The following is a 20059-nucleotide window of genomic DNA, read 5'->3' on the forward strand; positions in this document are numbered from 1 at the left end:
CGAGCTTTGAGAACCAACGTCGAACGACAAAATATAGTTCCTACCAAACCCAGGCAGATTGTTCTGAGGTGGGGTGACGGGGTGAGAGCACGACAGGATGGGGCGAGCTTGGGCCCAACGCTACACGGTGGTAAAGAGGTCCCACAAAGCGCAATGATACACTGACACACATGGGACTTTCATCACTCGAATGAAGACAAAAGCACTACTTTCTCTCCCTGCTACTCTGGCTCAACCGTCTCTCTCTCTCTCTCGTTTTCATGGCAGTCAGTCTAGAACTCTTCTAAAGGGAGTGGCTCGACTCTTTTTTTTGTAATATTGGTCCGTAATATCCCTCCGCCTCCCTGAAATATCAAACTAGATCCTTTTGTAATATCGGTTCAAATCCTCCAGCTCTCCATGGCTCTCAGTGTCTCTGACCCCGGGAGGGACTAAGCCTGTCCTCAAGGGGACGGTGTCCCCTGCTTTAAGGGGACGGTGTCCTCTGCTTTTCCAATGCTTAAGATGGTCAATGCCACATGCTCACTGTCCAACCCCTTTTCTGAGAGTGATTTGCACTGCAAGGTCACCAGAGAAGGACATATTTCAACGCTGGCAACTTAAAATGTCTCAGGAAAAACACTATCACATGACTCAAGGGAGAAATATTCTAATGAGGAACTGACAGAAGACAAAAGAGAAACGGTTTTGAAAGAAACGAATGAAAACAGGATATATCTAGTAGTGAATTTCAAACATTTGTTTCAAATCCCTCCCTACCACCTGTGGCCCTCACAAGTCCACGAACAGTTTGGAGCGGATTTCAAATCAGACTTGAGTTTGTTTTTTCAAATGAGTTTTTTCCCAAAATGGCGCCACAATCAAGCACCTTCTCCGAGTGCTTACATCATCGACCTCCTGATCGGCTTCATAAAACAATCTGCCAGTTGAAAGCTAGTGAAGGGTAGGGTCATACCACATTTATCTCTCAATACTGTATATATACTCAATAATCATTTCCCAGGTATATTTCTCATAATTTCCCCAGTAGTCAGGCCTCTGTCGTGGTCTGAGAATTCTGTCTTGTGGACTATGATAACTCATGCATGATTCCTGATCAAAACATGCCTTCATGCAAGTCATTTCTATGCATTGAACGAGCACAATAATTATTATTCATCTTGGAACTCGGTCAGAGCAAGTCCCCTTCACCCCAAGTCAAAACCATGACTAATGCCCCTACCCGATCAGTGTGAAAGCCCACGTAGAAAATGTCTTTTTCAATGTCAGTATAACAAATAGGAGATGAAAAGACTAAGTGACATGGGCTTGATGTTATTTTCTCTTTTTTTGCTGCTCAAATAATGTAAAGATGCAAGTATACTCATCACAAACAAACCAAAAAACCCTTGTCTACTGTCCTGGGTTTTTCCTTCCACTAATGTTTCCTTCATATTTGAACTTGCTCGGTTGATTATAGTTTTTCCTCGATAAGGACGGTAAACTCAACGGTACAGATGCCCCCTCAGACTGCTAGGACAGTTCTAGTGGGAGCTGGCAGGTTCAGTCGTGGTTGGGTTGACGTTTGCTGCGGGATCCACACAAGGTGGTGGCAGAGAGAGACTTCTCCAAACTACTATCTAGCAGATATTTCTGTCCCTTTAATAGACGGTCCCCAAGAAATAAACAGTATGCGCTATTGGCCTTGCACATACTTAAGTCACTATTTCTTGTGGTGCCTCCTCGTTCCAAGAAATTGGTCACGAATGCAGCAAAGTCCTGTGATAAACTGATTGTGTTTGGTTCGGTTGTCTTCGACGGTGCGAGAAACCAAGTTGCCTTGAATGTAGTGAAGTCTGTAAACCTTTTTTTTGTGTTTTGTTGTTTTTTTTTTACTTGCAAACGATCTTTTTGTACATTTGTTGGTGGTTGGGCTCAGAGTCTCTTCTCACTGCGGTACCGGATCAGAACCCTAACACTTGGATTCCCGTTCGTCTTTTTGGTTTGGGTCCTTCTCCTTCCTCCCCCCCTCCAGCTCCTCCTGTTTCTCCTTGTCCGGCTTGGTCACGCTGTCATAGGAGGGGAGCGAAGCCGTGGAGGGCGTGCTCTCTTTCTTCTCCTGGTTGGTCCCTCCGTTCTCCAGCTTGTTGTTGAACGTTCGTCGCTTGCAGATGAAGCCGCGCCTGATCAGGTGGGCCCGGTAGGCGCGCTGGATCTTCCTGGACGAGACGTCCTCTTGCCGGCGCCTCAAGGTGGTGGTGATGGGCTCGTAGGACACCTTGGAGGGGTTGGCCGCCACGAAGCGCTCCTCCATCTGCTGCCGGAGCATGTCCAGCTCGCCGCTGTCGCCCAACACGCGCTTGGTGAAGGCAAACAGGATGTCCAGGCAGTGGATGCGGTCGCCGCTCACCATGGGCATGTCCATGGCGATGAGCTCGATGGTGTTGGGCTTGGGCACGCGCAACGGGTGCTCCAGCGTGTCGGCGAAGTCGGAGAGCTTGGCGAAGGAGATGAACTGCGAGGCGGTGGGGTCGAACTTCTCCCAGATCTCGTAGAAGGTCTCGAAGTCGTCCTCGCTCAGCGGGTCGGCGCTCTCCTCTGTGGCCACGCTGAAGTTCTCCAGGATGATGGCGATGTACATGTTGACCACGATGAGGAAGGAGATGATGATGTACATGACGAAGAAGAAGATGCCCACCGAGGGGTTTCCGCAGTCTCCCTTCACCGTGGTGCCGGGGTTCTCGTGGTTGGGGTTGCAGTCCGGGGGGTAGTTGAGGATGGGGAGCAGTAAACCGTCCCAGCCGGCCGACGTGGTGATCATGAACAGGCAGATCATGCTGTTCCCAAAGGTCTCGAAGTTGTACAGGTCGTCTATCCCCGCCCCGTGTTTGACGTAGCCGAAGTTGGACATGCCAAAGATGGAGAAGATGAACATGACCAGGAAGAGCAGGAGCCCGATGTTGAAGAGGGCCGGCAGTGACATCATCAGGGCGAAGAGCAAAGTCCGGATGCCTTTGGCTCCTTTGATCAAGCGCAGGATGCGGCCGATACGTGCCAGTCGGATCACCCTGAACAGGGTCGGGGACACAAAGTACTTCTCAATGATGTCGGCCAGGAACATTCCTGAGGGCGGGAAAAAAAGGAAAATCACTCAATATTTTTTTTTTACCCCCTACATACCTTAAAGGGGTAGTTCACCCAAAACATTCACCAATATCATTCTTTTCTTGAACAAGATTGAAAACTACATGAAGGTTTAATCAATGATGGCCCGATTTAAAACCATTCCCAAACACAAAAAATAAACTAAACCATGAAAGGAAAACCTAAAAAAAGAGTACTTTCCCCCTCGACACTTACCCACTATAGAAAGTATGACCACCACCACATCAAAGATGTTCCAGCCGTTTGTGAAGTAATAATGCCTCAGAGCAAAGAGCTTGAGGACGAACTCGGTGGTGAACGCCACGATGAAGATGAAGTTGACCCAGTAGAGGATGTTCTCAGTCTCGTCCGACTGGTCGTCCGTCTCCACCATCATAGTGACCATGTTGAGGCAGATGAGGATCATGATGGAGATGTCGAAGACCTGCTGCGTCACAAAGTCGAACACCATCCCCTGGATCGGGTTCTGGTGAGGAGAAACAACCACAAACGCCAGAGTTCGGGGTTCAACGGCAAGGCCCATAATAGTAACGTTTCCCATAATAGTAACGTTTCCCTTGGCGCTTGACTATAAAGATGCAGGGAGAGGCCAAACCTGTGGTCTGGGAATGGGTTTTTGGGGTTTCTTGGATCCCAGTTTTTTCATTGCGTTATAGTACTTTTTCTGTTCCTCTGTCATGAAGATATCCTGACCGCCGAAGTATGGGGGCAAACAAAAATTTGGTTACAACCCTATTTTGGTAACACTTTAAAATAAGGTAGCATTTGTAAAGGGTCTAAACGGGTTTATAATTCGATTATTAATTGTTATTTATGCATTTGTTACATCTGTTAATTGATTCAAATAAATCTGGCTGTCCCTCAGAAGCATAACAATTTGATGCAGCAATGCTTTCAAATACTGTATTTAGCAAGTCCCAAGAGGCAGAGGACACTGAAAAGACACGTATCTTTTTCTTCTGCTGGTTGAAGTTGTCGATGATCACACCGATGAAGAGGTTGAGGGTGAAGAAGGAGCCAAAAATGATGAAGATGACGAAGTAGATGTACATGTAGATGTTGTCTTCGTAGATGGGCTGGTCTTCCACCTGAAGGGAGGTACAGAACCGAGTCGTTCAATCAGACGGCGCTCCAGATGGACCTGCGGATATTACTGTCCATCTGCCTCAATAGTTAATACAATACATAGTGATGTAGAGTCCAGAGATATAACACATATTATACACAATTTGTATATTAATTCACACCTTTCTTGAGTCGACAGCCGCATACATAATGTCCATCCAGCCTTTGAATGTAGCCTTTCAAGACAAGGAGATAGGATTAACTAACAGTCAAAACCCAAATTATACCCAACAAATGATACCAAATCAAAAGTACAAAGTAAGTGTAAATACTCAAACCAAAATGTGATGCGTGTCCTGCAGAAGAGCTTGAGAAAGAAACAAGGATATGAAGACAATCATGAAGAGGAGCACACTGGGAGGAAGTGGAGGAGAGGTTCGGGAGGAAGAGGAGGAGAGGTTCAGGAGGAGGAGGAGAGGTTCAGGAGGAAGAGGAGGAGAGGTTCAGGAGGAAGAGGAGAGGTTCATAAGTAAGAGGAGGAGAGGTTCAGGAGGAAGAGAGGTTCAGGAGGAAGAGGAAGAGAGGTTCAGGAGGAAGAGAGGTTCAGGAGGAAGAGAGGTTCAGGAGGAAGAGGAGAGGTTCAGGAGGAGGAGGAAGAGAGGTTCAGGAGGAAGAGGAAGAGAGGTTCAGGAGGAAGAGAGGTTTAGGAGGAAGAGGAAGAGAGGTTCAGGAGGAAGAGAGGTTCAGGAGGAAGAGGAAGAGAGGTTCGGGAGGAAGAGGAGAGGTTCAGGAGGAAGAGGAGAGGTTCAGGAGGAAGAGGAGGAGAGGTTCAGGAGGAAGAGGAGAGGTTCAGGAGGAAGAGGAGAGGTTCAGGAGGAAGAGGAGAGGTTCAGGAGGAAGAGGAGGAGAGGTTCAGGAGGAAGAGGAGAGGTTCAGGAGGAAGAGGAGAGGTTCAGGAGGAAGAGGAGGAGAGGTTCAGGAGGAAGAGGAGAGGTTCATGAGGAAGAGGAGGAGAGGTTCAGGAGGAAGAGGAGGAGAGGTTCAGGAGGAAGAGGAAGAGAGGTTCAGGAGGAAGAGGAGGAGAGGTTCAGGAGGAAGAGAGGTTCAGGAGGAAGAGGAGGAGAGGTTCAGGAGGAAGAGGAGAGGTTCAGGAGGAAGAGGAGGAGAGGTTCAGGAGGAAGAGAGGTTCAGGAGGAAGAGGAGGAGAGGTTCAGGAGGAAGAGGAGAGGTTCAGGAGGAAGAGGAGAGGTTCAGGAGGAAGAGGAGGTTCAGGAGGAAGAGGAGGAGAGGTTCAGGAGGAAGAGGAGAGGTTCAGGAGGAAGAGGAGGAGAGGTTCAGGAGGAAGAGGAGAGGTTCAGGAGGAAGAGGAGGAGAGGTTCAGGAGGAAGAGGAGGAGAGGTTCAGGAGGAAGAGAGGTTCAGGAGGAAGAGAGGTTCAGGAGGAAGAGGAGGAGAGGTTCAGGAGGAAGAGGAGGAGAGGTTCAGGAGGAAGAGAGGTTCAGGAGGAAGAGGAGGAGAGGTTCAGGAGGAAGAGAGGTTCAGGAGGAAGAGGAGGAGAGGTTCAGGAGGAAGAGGAGGAGAGGTTCAGGAGGAAGAGGAGGAGAGGTTCAGGAGGAAGAGAGGTTCAGGAGGAAGAGGAGGAGAGGTTCAGGAGGAAGAGGAGAGGTTCAGGAGGAAGAGGAGGAGAGGTTCAGGAGGAAGAGGAGAGGTTCAGGAGGAAGAGGAGGAGAGGTTCAGGAGGAAGAGGAGGAGAGGTTCAGGAGGAAGAGGAGGAGAGGTTCTGGAGGAAGAGGAGAGGTTCAGGAGGAAGAGGAGGAGAGGTTCAGGAGGAAGAGGAGGAGAGGTTCAGGAGGAAGAGGAGGAGAGGTTCTGGAGGAAGAGGAGAGGTTCAGGAGGAAGAGGAGGAGAAGTTCAGGAGGAGGAGGAGGAGAGGTTCAGGAGGAAGAGGAGAGGTTCAGGAGGAAGAGGAGGAGAGGTTCAGGAGGAAGAGGAGGAGAGGTTCAGGAGGAAGAGGAGGAGAGGTTCAGGAGGAAGAGGAGGAGAGGTTCAGGAGGAAGAGGAGAGGTTCAGGAGGAAGAGGAGAGGTTCAGAGCACCGTGAGAGAAGATGGTGGGACCAGTGAGAGAAGATGGTGGACCAGTGAGAAGAAGATCATGGCTAACGAGGGAACCAAGGGAACCTCACAGGAAAATGGGAGGGAAGTAGGGGTGAGGTTCCCTTGACAGGTGAGATCAGGAGCCAGATGGAGGTGGGGGGCAGAGGGAGGGGGGGAGCAGAGGGAGGGGGGGAGCAGAGGGGGAGAGTAGGTAGAGAGAGCAGAGGGAGAGAGCAGAGGGGGAGAGTAGGTAGAGAGAGCAGAGGGGGAGAGAGCAGAGAGAGAGAGCAGAGGGGGAGAGTAGGTAGAGAGAGCAGAGGGAGAGAGCAGAGGGAGAGAGCAGAGAGAGAGAGCAGAGGGAGAGAGCAGAGGGAGAGAGCAGAGAGAGAGCAGAGGGAGAGAGCAGGTGGAGAGAGCAGACGGAGAGAGCAGAGAGAGAGAGCAGAGGGGGAGAGCAGTGGGAAAGAGAGCAGAGGGGGAGAGAGCAGAGAGAGAGAGCAGAGGGAGAGAGCAGAGGTAGAGAGAGCAGAGGTAGAGAGAGCAGAGAGAGAGAGAGCAGAGAGAGAGAGCAGAGAGAGAGAGCAGAGGGAGAGAGCAGAGGGAGAGAGCAGAGGTAGAGAGAGCAGAGGTAGAGAGAGCAGAGAGAGAGAGAGCAGAAAGAGTGATCGGAGTCTCACCACTTGGAGCAGGGCCAGGTAGCCGGCGCCGACATTGTCAAAGTTAATCTTGACGTTCCTCCACCTGACCTCTGTAAAGTTCTGCTCTATCAGCGCCAGGCACTGCGTTTTGTTGTTGACCACGTCCGCCTCAAACATCGCCTCGGCGGTGTCGTTGAAACAGAAGTAGTACTTCCCCGCAAACAAGTTGACCCCCATGATACTGAAAATCAGCCAAAAGATGAGGCACACCAGCAACACATTCATAATGGAGGGGATGGCTCCTACCAGGGCGTTGACTACCACCTAGACCAGACCAGGGGAGACAGGACATCACCGTGTGAGAGCCTCGCAGAACACTCAACAACAACAACAACACACAAACAAACACCACATAGAGCTGCTGCAGACTGCTATGACATCATACTGTACTTGTATGTGGGGAAAACTCCGTTTGGGGAGGGGAGGGGCTGTTATGTCATAAATTTGGGATCTAGTCTTGTTGATGTTTGTGATGTGAGGAGCAAAGTGCTCGTGTGGTAAAGTAGTGCCTCTGAGAGTGAAGGGGCAGAGACAGGCCTGTTGTACAGGAAGTGGCCCTAATATGTCTGCACCTCCTAAATCTGACCACACACACACACACACACACACACACACACACAACCTAGCCTTACTGATTACACAGGCCATGTTATAAATGAACTGAGCTACGAATGATTGCCATACCAGTATGCAGCATGAACTCTATACCAACCCATTCCTTCCCAAACAACCGCCCCCCCTCTGAACTTTAACCTAGTACCTCCTCACCCCCCCCCCCCAGACTGCCCCCCTTCTGCTCTTTAACCTAGTACCTCCTCACCCCCCCCCCCCCCCCCAGACTGCCCCCCCCTCTGCCCTTTAACCTAGTACCTCCTCACCCCCCCCCCCCAGACTGCCCCCCTTCTGCTCTTTAACCTAGTACCTCCTCACCCCCCCCCCCCCCCCCAGACTGCCCCCCCCTCTGCCCTTTAACCTAGTACCTCCTCACCCCCCCCCCAGACTGCCCCCCCTCATTTTACACACACAATCAATAAACCTACAGCAGCGACAATCATATTATATCCCATAAATCCCCGCCCCAATCATCGAAGCCCAAGTCTAGCCCCTACTAGCATCTAGCCAGGCGTGCCCAAGTCTAGCCCCTACTAGCATCTAGCCAGGCCTGCCCAAGTCTAGCCCGTACTAGCATCTAGCCAGGCGTGCCCTAGTCTAGCCCCTACTAGCATCTAGCCAGGCGTGCCCCAGTCTAGCCCCTACTAGCACCTAGCCAGGCGTGCCCAAGTCTAGCCCCTACTAGCATCTAGCCAGGCGTGCCCTAGTCTAGCCCCTACTAGCATCTAGCCAGGCGTGCCCAAGTCTAGCCCCTACTAGCATCTAGCCAGGCGTGCCCAAGTCTAGCCCCTACTAGCATCTAGCCAGGCGTGCCCAAGTCTAGCCCCTACTAGCATCTAGCCAGGCGTGCCAGACGCTGCTGGGCGGTCAGCTGGGTGCGTAGTGGACGGACTGCCCTGTCAGGGGGGTCAGGCAGGGGGACCAGCAGCTCACAGGCAGACAGCTGAGCTGAGCATGCACGTCTGTCACAGACTCGATTGTGGAGCCATATTCCCTCCTTGTATGGGCAGGGGGGGCGGGGCGGGGGGGGCGGGGCGGGGGGCGGGGGGCGAGCCGTGGAGCAGGATTCTCTCAGCGTGCGCAGGTCCTAAAGGACGTAGTGTTTGATGAGGGTGTAGCTGCTAATCCTACCTACTCTTTTATCTATGTGTTGGTGGAGGATTTAACGGTAGAAGCTTTCAGGCGATGTTCAGTTGACTGCCACTGAACGTGGAATGGCTAGGAGAGGGATTTCACACGGAGATTCAGAACAGATAAATGAAATAGATCATGTCTGGTTGAAAAGAGACAGGAAATCAATGTGAAGGTCTATGCTTATGTGGAGAAGTGTAAACAGCTAGGGCGCCTATAGAGTTTATAGTGCACTGTATGTGGATAACAACACTCACACAGCTCCCATGTGGTACTGTAGGCACTGCGCTCGCTGAGAGAAGAGCTTCGTGCTCTGAGGTAGAAATGAAGCGGGTTTTTAAAGAATTCAAGGTGTTTTGAGAATTGGGCCTTGATTTTTTTTTTTTTTTTTTCTTATCGAATGCATTCTTAAAAAAAGAGGGAAAATGGCTTTCAAAAGTGCATAATGTGCATCGGCAATTAGGTAGTACATGCGTGTTACATGGCATTGTTGTGCAATCTCAAGAACCGTTCAAATCAATAAATAAATAGATAGAGAAACGTGTGGATAGAGAGATACGAGATCATGGCCGGAAATGTGGCTCGTTTGTGGGCCTGACCAGTGAATCTCACACTTGCATGTGAGACTTCTGCCGTCAAGGGAATATCTTGAGCGCAGTATGGATGTTCAAACTGGGACTGTTTTGATTCGTGACACTAGGGTCTGGGTGTCATTGTAACTGAGGATATCAATGTGTCAGCTGCTCATCTTTACCACAGAACAGTGAGGGCTCAGAGTTGCTATTCAAAGGCCCGACGATAACCATCACACAGTAAGTGGCGGTATCTTGTTGAGGTTTGGCGATCTGTTACAAAGTTAAAACAAATACTGAGACATTCTCCTTGCATTGCAACCAAAGACTAGCGCAGGCTCGTTAGAAGAGAGAAAAGTATATATAAAGAGACTGGCGATAAGGAGGACTAGTGACTGTGTCATTCCTGTACGATGCATTGCTCAGAAAAGTAAAAATGAAGCAGTGGAGAGGGAGAGCATTTATCAAGTCACCAGAACAGCCCATGAGCATTGCATGAGAAGCAGTGCAATGTGAGGCGTCTTTAAGCTGCACTGCTCGGCGATGTTGAGTTTCGGAGGCGGCCATCGTTCCAGTGCCAGAAAACTCAAGACAGCTGGGGGGGCGGGGGGGGGGGGGGGGCGTAAAGGTTCTCAACGTTCTAACTCTCCAGAAGCTCTTTAACATGGTGTCAACGTTCTAGAATCTCTTTCACATGGTGTCAACGTTCTAGAATCTCTTTCACATGGTGTCATCGTTCTAGAATCTCTTTCACATGGTGTCATCGTTCTAGAATCTCTTTCACATGGTGTCATCGTTCTAGAATCTCTTTCACATGGTGTCATCTCTCCATTCATGTACTTTCCTATCCATTTATTTATCACTTTGACCTCAAATTTTCATTTCAGTTTCAAACAAAATGGCAACTCAATTGATGAACATAAGACACTGTAGTAAGTTGTATTTGTAATCGCTACAGCAGGATCAAAAAGTCCTGTTTTCTTTTGCGTTGTTCTACTGGGGCACCCACACCTTATACCACATGCACACTATGAAGTGAGTCATTCATAGGCACATTGGTATTGTACTTAAAACATTCTACAACAAAAAGGTTCCATGATTTTAGAAATCCCCAAAAATGACAATGGTTTTGAGCAGTCTAATCTAATCCCTGAGGGAGTCAATGAACAGGAGACTCTACCAATATGGCTTTTTGTTTCCGCATTTATACGGACGTCCGTCACGCCCAATGTCCAGGTCACAAGCGTTGATGTGTGCTCGTATGCGACACGGCATCATATATTAGCCGCTGGATATCGAATATGAATGGAAACTTCAATATTAATGAAAGATAATATTGTCATAAAGGCTGTCATTTTTGGGACTTAAGTGTTGAGGGGAGCCATTCTCTGCCTATAGGGTTGAGGGTGTAGTGTGGTCCTAACGCTGGCATGGTAGGGAGTATCAGCCACCCCGCCCTTCCCAGCCCCGCTGGGCCCAGTGTTGCCTCCCAGATTCACTTCCTGTGGGAGTGGAAGGCAACAGGAAGTAGGGGTTCTACCATGGCATGACAACAATGTCTTGTGTGAGATGGAAGCGTTGCGTATTTCCTAAGCTTCTGCCGTTGGTAAAACGCCCCCCCAAAAAATAATATATCTTGATTTAGGTATGTGAGTACATCGTAGATGGACAAAATACCAGAACGTCATTTACTCTTTGTTTAACTTTGAACGCCGGGACTTATCTGGGCTCTGGAATGAGCCCTGGTTGGGCGTTTAACATGTCAGTAGCCCAAAAGCGCTGACGGTGGCAGAAGTTTAGCAAATACGTTCCTCCCGAACCCACGACAAAAGTGAGGGTGTGGCTTGTGTCTCGGTCCCTGGTGCAGATCGGTCCTGGACAAGCAGGAGAGAGTGCGGTGGTGACCTTCCCGTCTGCGGTCCCAGCAGAACCGGGCCAGGATGGAGCGAGCAGTGGAGGGGGGGGGAGGGGGGGAGGGGCAGGAAGTGGGAGGGGCACAGTGCTGCAGATATGGGGGCTTGGTAGAGTAGGTGGGGGGGGGGCGACTGAGGTGAGGAGAAGCTCAAACTAGAAGACAAGGCAACCAATCCAAGGGTAGAGAGAGAGAGAGGGGGAGGAGACTACAGCCGACAACAACCAGGCGCAACCAATCACTACCCGCCAAGTCAAAACGTCAGCCAATCAGATCTGACAACATCGCAGATAAGATGGCTGAAACAACCAGAGAAACTGTTACGGGCCTAAGGGGCGTGGCCACTGCAGAGGAAACCGCTGAATCAGTAAAGGGCAGGGAGACACGCCCATGTACTGCTCATGGTTTGGGTGGAGTCAGTACTGCTGATCCAGGGTTACAGGGTCCTCTGAGAGGCTGTTTACCAGACATCCTGCTGAGATGTTTGGGAAGGCGGTTCCTGGTTCCTACTGGTTGTTCTCTGAGCCAGATGTTTTGGGGGATGGGTGAGCTGGACAGGGGGGGAGGGAGGGGGGGGGAGGCAAGTGTTAGGGGTGCGAGGGACAAGTGGAGGGAAGGGGGGGTTCTTGATTAAAAGCAGTGAGTTGAGAATCAGGCCAAATGAACAGCCAATTGTTGATTCAAAATGTTCTATGAGATGGCATGTAGCTTGGCTTCTTTTCTTGTACTGTAGACTTATTTTGCATTAAACATCTATCAAGCCAATCAAAAAAAATGAAAAAGATGAAATAAGTAGTTTTCTACTTGTTTTGTGTGATGAGGCAGCTTTGCGTAATATCCTACTATTTCACGGGTTATCTTTTTACTTCTATGTACAGAGTTGACAAAAATTTCAATCCAAATATAGACTTTGACAAAAGATTCAATTTAAACCAGTGAAATATTCTTTTTGGTAAGAATTACGTCAACAATATTACAGCTGCATCATGACTCGGTTCTTTATTTTGCTTGTAGAAAGTAATGGATTTGTGTGCATGGAAAGGTGAGTTCGTCATTAGTTTTTGTAAAAAAAAATAAAAATACCCCAATATGATTCTGGATCTTTTTTTTTCTCTATTAAAAAGGTTTGTTTGTTTTTGATCAGTTCTAGCATGCTTTAACTGTTGGATGGGCATGCGCAAGGATCAGCTGCTTAACTTTGGATCTTACCCTCATCCCTTCAAAACGTGACAAGGCCCTGAGCGGTCTCAATGCCCTTAGTGTCCTGAGTGATTTAATGGGGCCTAGATCGGAGTAGCCCAGCGCATTAGCTACAAGGCTGACTATAGACACCTACACAAAAAGAGAGAAGCACAAGAGGTTCCAAACTGTTAGAAGTGAGAATATTCACTAGGGAAGAGAGTCGCCCTTGCCAAAGGCGGAGAGTTGCTTGACATACACACATAAATCTATGCATGTATATACGCGTATAATATTGCGTTTATACATGTATATACATGGAGAGAGAAGGTCAAGTTTAGTATAGGTTTTATGTGCGTAGTAGTATATTTTAGTAGCAGTAGGCCGCAGGGGATATTTTCTGTTATTTTAGGGCAGTTGATGAGACGAGAAAAGTCCTTTGTACCTGCAAAGAAACTTGTGATTGAGAGAAAAAAGAGAGAGAGAGGAGAGAGAGAGAGAGACATAAGACTCAAACAAGGGGAAAATTAGGCAGAAAAGTATGCCACATGACTGAGTTATTACATATACAGGCAGAGGGAGGGTTGGGAGGAGGAGGAGGAGAGGGAGGAGGAGTTGGGGAGAGAGGGGAGGGAGAGAGGTCACCCCTGTAGATGTTCATAGAAACGCGACATACAGGAGAGCCTTACCCTTGCCCCTCTAACACAGGGTCTCTCCATGTCGCTCTCGAGCTGAGCCATAAAATCCCATTTAATCTAAGATAGACAAACTAAGGGAACCTAAGAGAAAGAATACAAGTCAACATATTCACGCGCGTCATTCTCATTTCTCATGTTCTTTCAGTTCATTTGACACACATCAAGTAAAGTCCACACAGCACTGGAATCAAAACAGGGAGAGGCACGATTACGAGAACCACACGGGGCAGCGAGGAGGGGCGGGGTTAAGGGGAGACCGGCTGGTCATTATCACTGGACGGCACTGGAAGAACACACAGTAGAGTAACACACGGTAGAGTAACACACGGTAGAGTAACACACGGTAGAGTAACAGTAGAAATGTACACGGTAGAGCAACAGTAGAAATACACACACAATATAATAACAGTAGAAATACACACAAAACAGCACACGGCCTAGAAGGAACTGGTGCATCCCTCCTCTCTCGTTAGCATTTGAGGCTTCACTGCAAGCTAACAGCGCTAATGCTAACGCTACTCCCTGCAAGGTTCAACAACCTTTAAAGAGGCATGTTTCCACTGTTAAATTTCAATATCCCTCAACTAATCACATCACTGTAGGGGCTCTCTCTCTCTAACTGTTACCAATTACAAGGGCCGTGGCTGCAGACTGAATCAATAGGGATTTAGGCTAAGTGGAGTGAGTTATGGTTTGGTAATTGTACAGCCCCCCTATGGAGCGAGGAGCATTTAGCTGAGCTAAGCTGAACAGAGGGGTGGAGGACGCAGAGTGGTCAATAACGTGCACTTATGAGCTGCCTGGAGGAAGAGGAGGGTGTCCAGCAGTGATGAGGTCACTGAAGCCAGACAAGTCCGGTGATTAGCTGGACGAGGCTCCGTCTATAGCCAGCGCAGAGGATTCTGGGTAAACTTACAGAACTAACTAGCTAACCTAGCAGACCTGCTCTATGACTAACTAACCTAGTAGACCTGCTCTATGACTAACAACCATCTAACCTACAGTAGTTATGACTAGCTTCCGACCCCTGGGTGATACTGTTTTTTTGCTTCCCTCTGGAATATGTAGGGGTGGGTCGTATGCCCACCTCCCTTGTTCTCTGTAAAGCGCATTGTGTTGCCTCTGTGTATAAAATGCGCTATACAAACAAAGTTTTGATTGATTGATTGGTAGATAGCGGTAACAGACCTAATAAGTCGGATGCTTGGGCTTAGTTAATCTTAATGCTGTTTCATGGGCGGTGAGGCACCAGTTCCTTAACGAAGGGTATATTGACAGTGGACGCATTTTGAAAGCACCTCCAACCAGCCATCGACATGTACTGGTCCAACTCACCGCCAAAGAACACAACATCCAAAGCTGACCAGAGTCACACAGGGAGGGGTTTTCTAGCAAAGGCAAAATCTTCATTTTAACTGGCGCCATTTTCCCCACCGAGGTGCTGGGATACAAACCTGATGTTGCGAGATGGGTTCCACCTGATTGGTCGGGCGGGGATGGTCGTTACGGATGGAGAACATAAGTGGACTTAACATCCATCTCAACCTTGTTACAGTAAGTGTTCGGGATCTGTAGTAGGACGTCCATATCGTATGCTCTGAACGATCTGGACAGAGATCTCGCCAGGCTATAGATTAATGTGGCGTCCCTGACTGAGATCAATAATCCCTGTAATGAAAGCAGCTCCCTGCCGGGCAGCTGTGGGTCAAGCAGTAGGGTGGAGGCAGAAGATAAAGATTTTGCCTTCATCTACGGTGTTTGGGATAATCGTCACCTTCAGCCTGACCCCTTGGAACGGCCTGCCCTCATAGGGGGCAACGTCCCCCCCCCCAACCACCACCAGGGGTAGCGGTGCTGGTAACCTCTGACCTCAGCTTCCGGTCCGCCCCTCTCAGAGCTCTCTGCAAGGCAAGGCCAGTGACATCTGGGGCTGTGGTCCAATGAGGGACAGCAGAACAGAACAGAAACAGAAACAGACGACACGACTAAAACCAACAGAACAAAACAATGGAACAAAATCTGTCTCTAAATCAAAATGGTGGATGGTGGATGATCTGGTTCCTCTCAGTTATCTTTGCTAGAGCTTCGTTTACTAACTCATAACAATACCATGTGCAATGTTGGTTTAAAAAAACATCACAAATATTTAACTTTAATCATAAAATTATATCCAACTTTTTGTCGGCGTTTTTCTCAGAGAAACATAACGTTTAAAACAGTTTCTTTCTTTGTACATATATTATTTTGGACCAGAATAGCATAATGCAAGTAGTGCAAATGCCCCATATACTGTATGATTTTATCCTCTGGCAAATCTCCCAAGCAGATCTGCCACCTGCCATGTATCATCTCTCTTGTGATACATTCTAATAACATTTATATTCTAAGTTCAAAGTATTCTAAGTTCAAAGTAGAGTCAAATGAAAACATAACTAAACATACAAGACATCAAAACACAAAAGGTATATGGAACACTCTCTCTCTAACACACACACACACACACACACACACACACACACACACACACACACTCAGGAGCAATGCATGCTGGTCTAATGATGGTGTCCACCTTGTGAGACTACAGGCACGGTCATCAGGACCCACAGCACATGACGTCATAGGCCCAGGCCACAAGCCTGCCGGACTCACAGGACCGGTCAGGGCTGGTCCAGCTCCACCATCATTACATCTCAGAACACGTCAAACACTCACGGGGTCAGAGGTCGGGAGGGAGGAAGACTCGCGAGAGGGGAACTTGGGGGGGGGGGGGGGGTAACACTTTTGGTAACACATTTACCGCTTGGGAAACGTAGTCTCCTATACTGTCCCAAGTGTTCAACACGACACACTGCGGTTCCCACCGCCACAACCCCCCCGGCTCGGGGGAGGAGTCCTGAGGGGTTGCTAGGAGACGGGGGGGAGGGGTTTGGGCAGTCGGTCCATCAGGGATGGGGCGGGGGAGGGGGGTCACGATGAGGGGGGGGGGGGGGGGTTTTGGAATCTAGACTGTGATCGTCTTGGAGGGATCAATAGTGACTCCAGAGTGTCTTGCATTAACAGAATTATATCGGCGTTAACTTCATTCCGTTTCACATGAAACAATAGCTGTTGCCGGTTGTATAACTGAGCCGACTTCTGTAACTTCTAATCAAAATGGATTGTGCATTTCTAAATAACGTATAACGTTGTATTACAACTGTAAAAAGGTAAATGGTTACAGTATGTGATTTAATGTAATGATAATTAAAGCAATGTTGAAGGACAGAATTTAGCATTATAAACCATGTTATAATGTTATAAGGTTATTTACAATCATATACAACGGCGATATCAAAGTTTCATCAAACGTTGCACTCTTGAAATATAGCCCATTGCCTCTAACACACTCAATGGATCTATAGGTGCATCTAGACAAAATCCTTCAAAAACACCATAAACTCTCGTTTTCAAAGACAGGAAACTCCCGAGTGGTCACTGGTGTCCGTTGATGTTCTGGCAAAAAAAATTGCCACCAAGTATGCTTCCAATCAGGTGTTATTGATCATATTATATCCATTGATTTGTATTGACAACAAAGCCAGAGATGTTTATATCATTGATGATAACGCTATCAATGAAATACCAGCTGCAAGGCAATCAATCGTAGGCTTCTTGACTTGTTGTTGTTGTTGCTGTGTACAGTAGACCTGTGACCCGGAAGCGCCTCTTCTTCTTCTATGGTACAGTAGCCTCCAAACTCAGTCAAGACCTCCCAAAGTTCAAGTGAAAGTTTACAAATGTATGTACTGAGAGTGAAAATAGTTCTATGCTAAATGATCAATAAAACCCGTTCGGAAGCATATTTGTGGCGGTTTTTTTTTGTCAGAACATTAACGGACAGCAGTGACCACTCGGTGAGTTTCCTGTCTTTGAAAAGGAGAGTTTATGGTGTTTTGATGTTGTCTATGCACCTATAGATCCATTGAGTGTGTTAGCAGTGAGGGGCTACATCTCGAGAGTGCACCGGTTGACGAAACTTTGATATCGGCCGTTGTATATGATCGTAAATAACCTTAGAACATGGTTTATAATGCTAAATTCAGAACCTGTCCTTTAAATAATTCCTCTGTGTGTTAGATATCTGTAGTGAAAAGGGTTACATGAGTCATTTAGCAGACACTTTTATCAAAGCAACTTACAAAAAGTGCATTTGTGTACATTTGAGTAAGTGGAGCGACTGCATGTTCATGGCTATTTCCTGCTATGAGGGGACGTCCTCTCCCACACTGAGCAGGTGTGTTGGATGCTGTAGAGAGTTGGTTAGTTCAAGGTGAAGGTCGGAACACTGGGAGATTCTTCATCCGTCCAATCACACGGTGCCTGGTTCTAATCTGCCCGTCAACACAGGCTCCTCCCACTATGACTGCACTGAGGGCCACCTGTCCAATCATTCACTGAGCCCCTTTCTGCAGTGTCAACTTTCAAATCAAATTAGCATACACCCGCCCCGCCCTTTTTAAAATTAAAAATCAACTCTCAAAGCATCCAAGCTCAAAACACTCACTCCCACCATAGTTCAAATATTCTGGGTAGTATGGTGTCACAAAGAATGGGATGAAGAATTTCCCCTGTTCAAAGACTTTGAAAGTTGTTTCACACAAGGAGCAGAGAAAAACACAGAGGACAGAGAGACATTAAACATTCAGACAGGTTATAGAGATACGAAGGACCTCTCAGACAAGGACAAATCATTTACTAATATCCAGTTGTTGGGGTGAGCGTGGCTTGAATATGCAGATCAATAATCGGGGTTATTGATTGGCTGATTCTAATTTGCGCTGATATCCGTATTACAATATCAGATTATTCAAATTTGAATCATTCGTCTTGTTTAGAATCGGTTTCCATTTGCAACGAGAAACAGACTGTGCAGTTCCTCGCCTGGTCATGCACCAAAGACAAAAAATACAATAAAATCCAGATTCGCAAGCAGAGAATCGCCTTTCATATTCAAGACCCTCAGACACACAAGTAAACACAGGAAGTTATTCTTACTTCATTGAGATGTCAGGGGTGACAGACATAGATGCACTTCACCGTCTGTAGTTTCTACAGCTACGTCTTCATATTCACGACTGTAAAACCTAATGTCTCGTATAGTTTCTGCTGGCGTGTGAATATGTCTCTCACCCTTTTCATGCCACGAAGATTCAGCTCATTTCCTATCTGTCCTCTAGCAACCTGTCGCCTAGCAACCTGTCCCCTAACAACCTAACCACACCCTGTTCTGCGGTAGCAGCAGCTTCCCCACTGTGGGGATGGACTTGAGTTATAAATAGTAAGTAAGTAAGTAAAGTGTTATTTATATAGCACCCTTCGTAGTGCACAGAGTGCTTTACAGTGGGAACATTAAAAACATCATAGTCCAATCAGACTCCCTTAAATGTGTAATACTCTACTGAATAACACACTTCTCATGAAATAGATCAAATATCTACCAACTGGCTTTCTATAAAAAGTGTGAAATATATATTATACAATAATACCCAGATAGCAAGCGGATGTGTAATAATTCTGGGCCATATATGGGCCGGAACTAAGCCACAAGGGCCAGATCTGGCCTGTACTGTATATGGCCCAGATCCGCTTGCTATCTGTATATAATCATATACAATAATAAATAAAGTCTTTATTTAAAATGATAGTATTTCCTGTGTAAATTCATTCTGGGTTCAATGCCCATGTGCTGTTTGGGCTGGACAGGAAGTTCCTCTAATACAGGAAGTGTTCTTTAGCCACGCCCTCACAGTGTTGCTGTTTTAACAGGGTGTGATTGATGACCATCCTGACCTATCATCCTACAGTACCCTCCCAAACACACCATCGACGGATACACAGGAAGTTCACTTACATCCACGATGAAGAAGTCGAGCCAGCACCAGGCGTTGGTGAAGTACTTCTTGAATCCGTAGGCCACCCACTTCAGAAGCATCTCCAGGATGAAGATGTAGGTGAACACCCTGTCTGCGTACTCCAGAATGATCCGGATGGTCTTCCTCTGCTCGATGTACACGTCCTCAAAGGCCTGGGGAGGAAGAGGAGGAAGAGGAGGGTGAGCTTAGCTTCGGCTGAGCTGAGTATGATAAACGCACGCTCGGGGATTTACGTCTCCAGTAATGAAAATGTATACAGCGGTGTAGCACTCAATCATGACTGATCACTAACAATAATTTATGGTGCGGTAGGAGGAGGGGGAGAGGGGGAGGAGGAGGAGAAGGAGCAGGAGGGGGAGAGGGGGAGGAGGAGGAGGTGGAGGAGGAGAGGGGGGAGGTGGAGGATGAGGTGGGGGAGGAGGAGGAGAGGGAGGAGGAGGAGGGGGAGAGGGGGAGGAGGAGGAGGGGAAGGAGGAGAAGGTGGGGGAGGAGGGGCTGGAGGGGGAGAGGGGGAGGAGGAGGAGGAGGAGGTGGGGGAGATTGAGGTGGGGAAGGAGGAGGAGGAGGGGGAGGAGGGGCTGGAGGGGGAGAGGGGGAGGAGGAGGAGGAGGAGGTGGGGGAGATTGAGGTGGGGAAGGAGGAGGAGGAGGGGGAGGAGGAGGGGGGGAGGAGGAGGAGGAGGAGAAGGTGGGGGAGGAGGAGGAGGAGGAGGAGGGGGGGGGGAGCAGGAGGGGGAGAGGGGGAGGAGGAGAGGGGGGGGGAGGAGGAGGAGGAGGTGGGGAAGATTGAGGTGGGGGAGGAGGAGGAGGATGAGGTGGAGGAGGAGGAGGAGGAGAAGGTGGGGAAGGCGCGGCCATTGGAGATATTCCAGATACCCCTCAGTGATAAGGCGCTCCTCCCTGCTCTTTATTTTAGTAGGATTTGACAGGGCGGAGAACACAGCCCTCCTGACAGGGCGGAGAACACAGCCCTCCTGACAGGGCGGAGAACACAGCCCTCCTGACAGGGCGGAGAACACAGCCCTCCTGACAGGGCGGAGAAC

General features: G+C 48.4%; 1 protein-coding gene across 1 annotated transcript in view; it reads right to left on the reverse strand.

Moving 5' to 3' along the window:
* Nucleotides 1-1951: 1951 nt before the first annotated feature.
* LOC311329945 (sodium channel protein type 8 subunit alpha-like) overlaps nt 1952-20059 on the reverse strand; it is a gene marked incomplete at both ends in the record, with an annotated part of 52148 nt that continues 34040 nt past the window's right edge. Inside the window, 8 exon segments of the mRNA XM_084461897.1 lie at nt 1952-3102; nt 3340-3610; nt 3740-3844; nt 4095-4232; nt 4392-4445; nt 6981-7265; nt 12438-12560; nt 18996-19169. Coding sequence (XP_084318023.1) covers nt 1952-3102; nt 3340-3610; nt 3740-3844; nt 4095-4232; nt 4392-4445; nt 6981-7265; nt 12438-12560; nt 18996-19169 — 2301 coding nt within the window.

This window comes from Borostomias antarcticus (assembly GCF_949987555.1).
Source record: "Borostomias antarcticus genome assembly, chromosome: 3".
In the NCBI taxonomy this organism is placed as follows: domain Eukaryota; kingdom Metazoa; phylum Chordata; class Actinopteri; order Stomiiformes; family Stomiidae; genus Borostomias; species Borostomias antarcticus.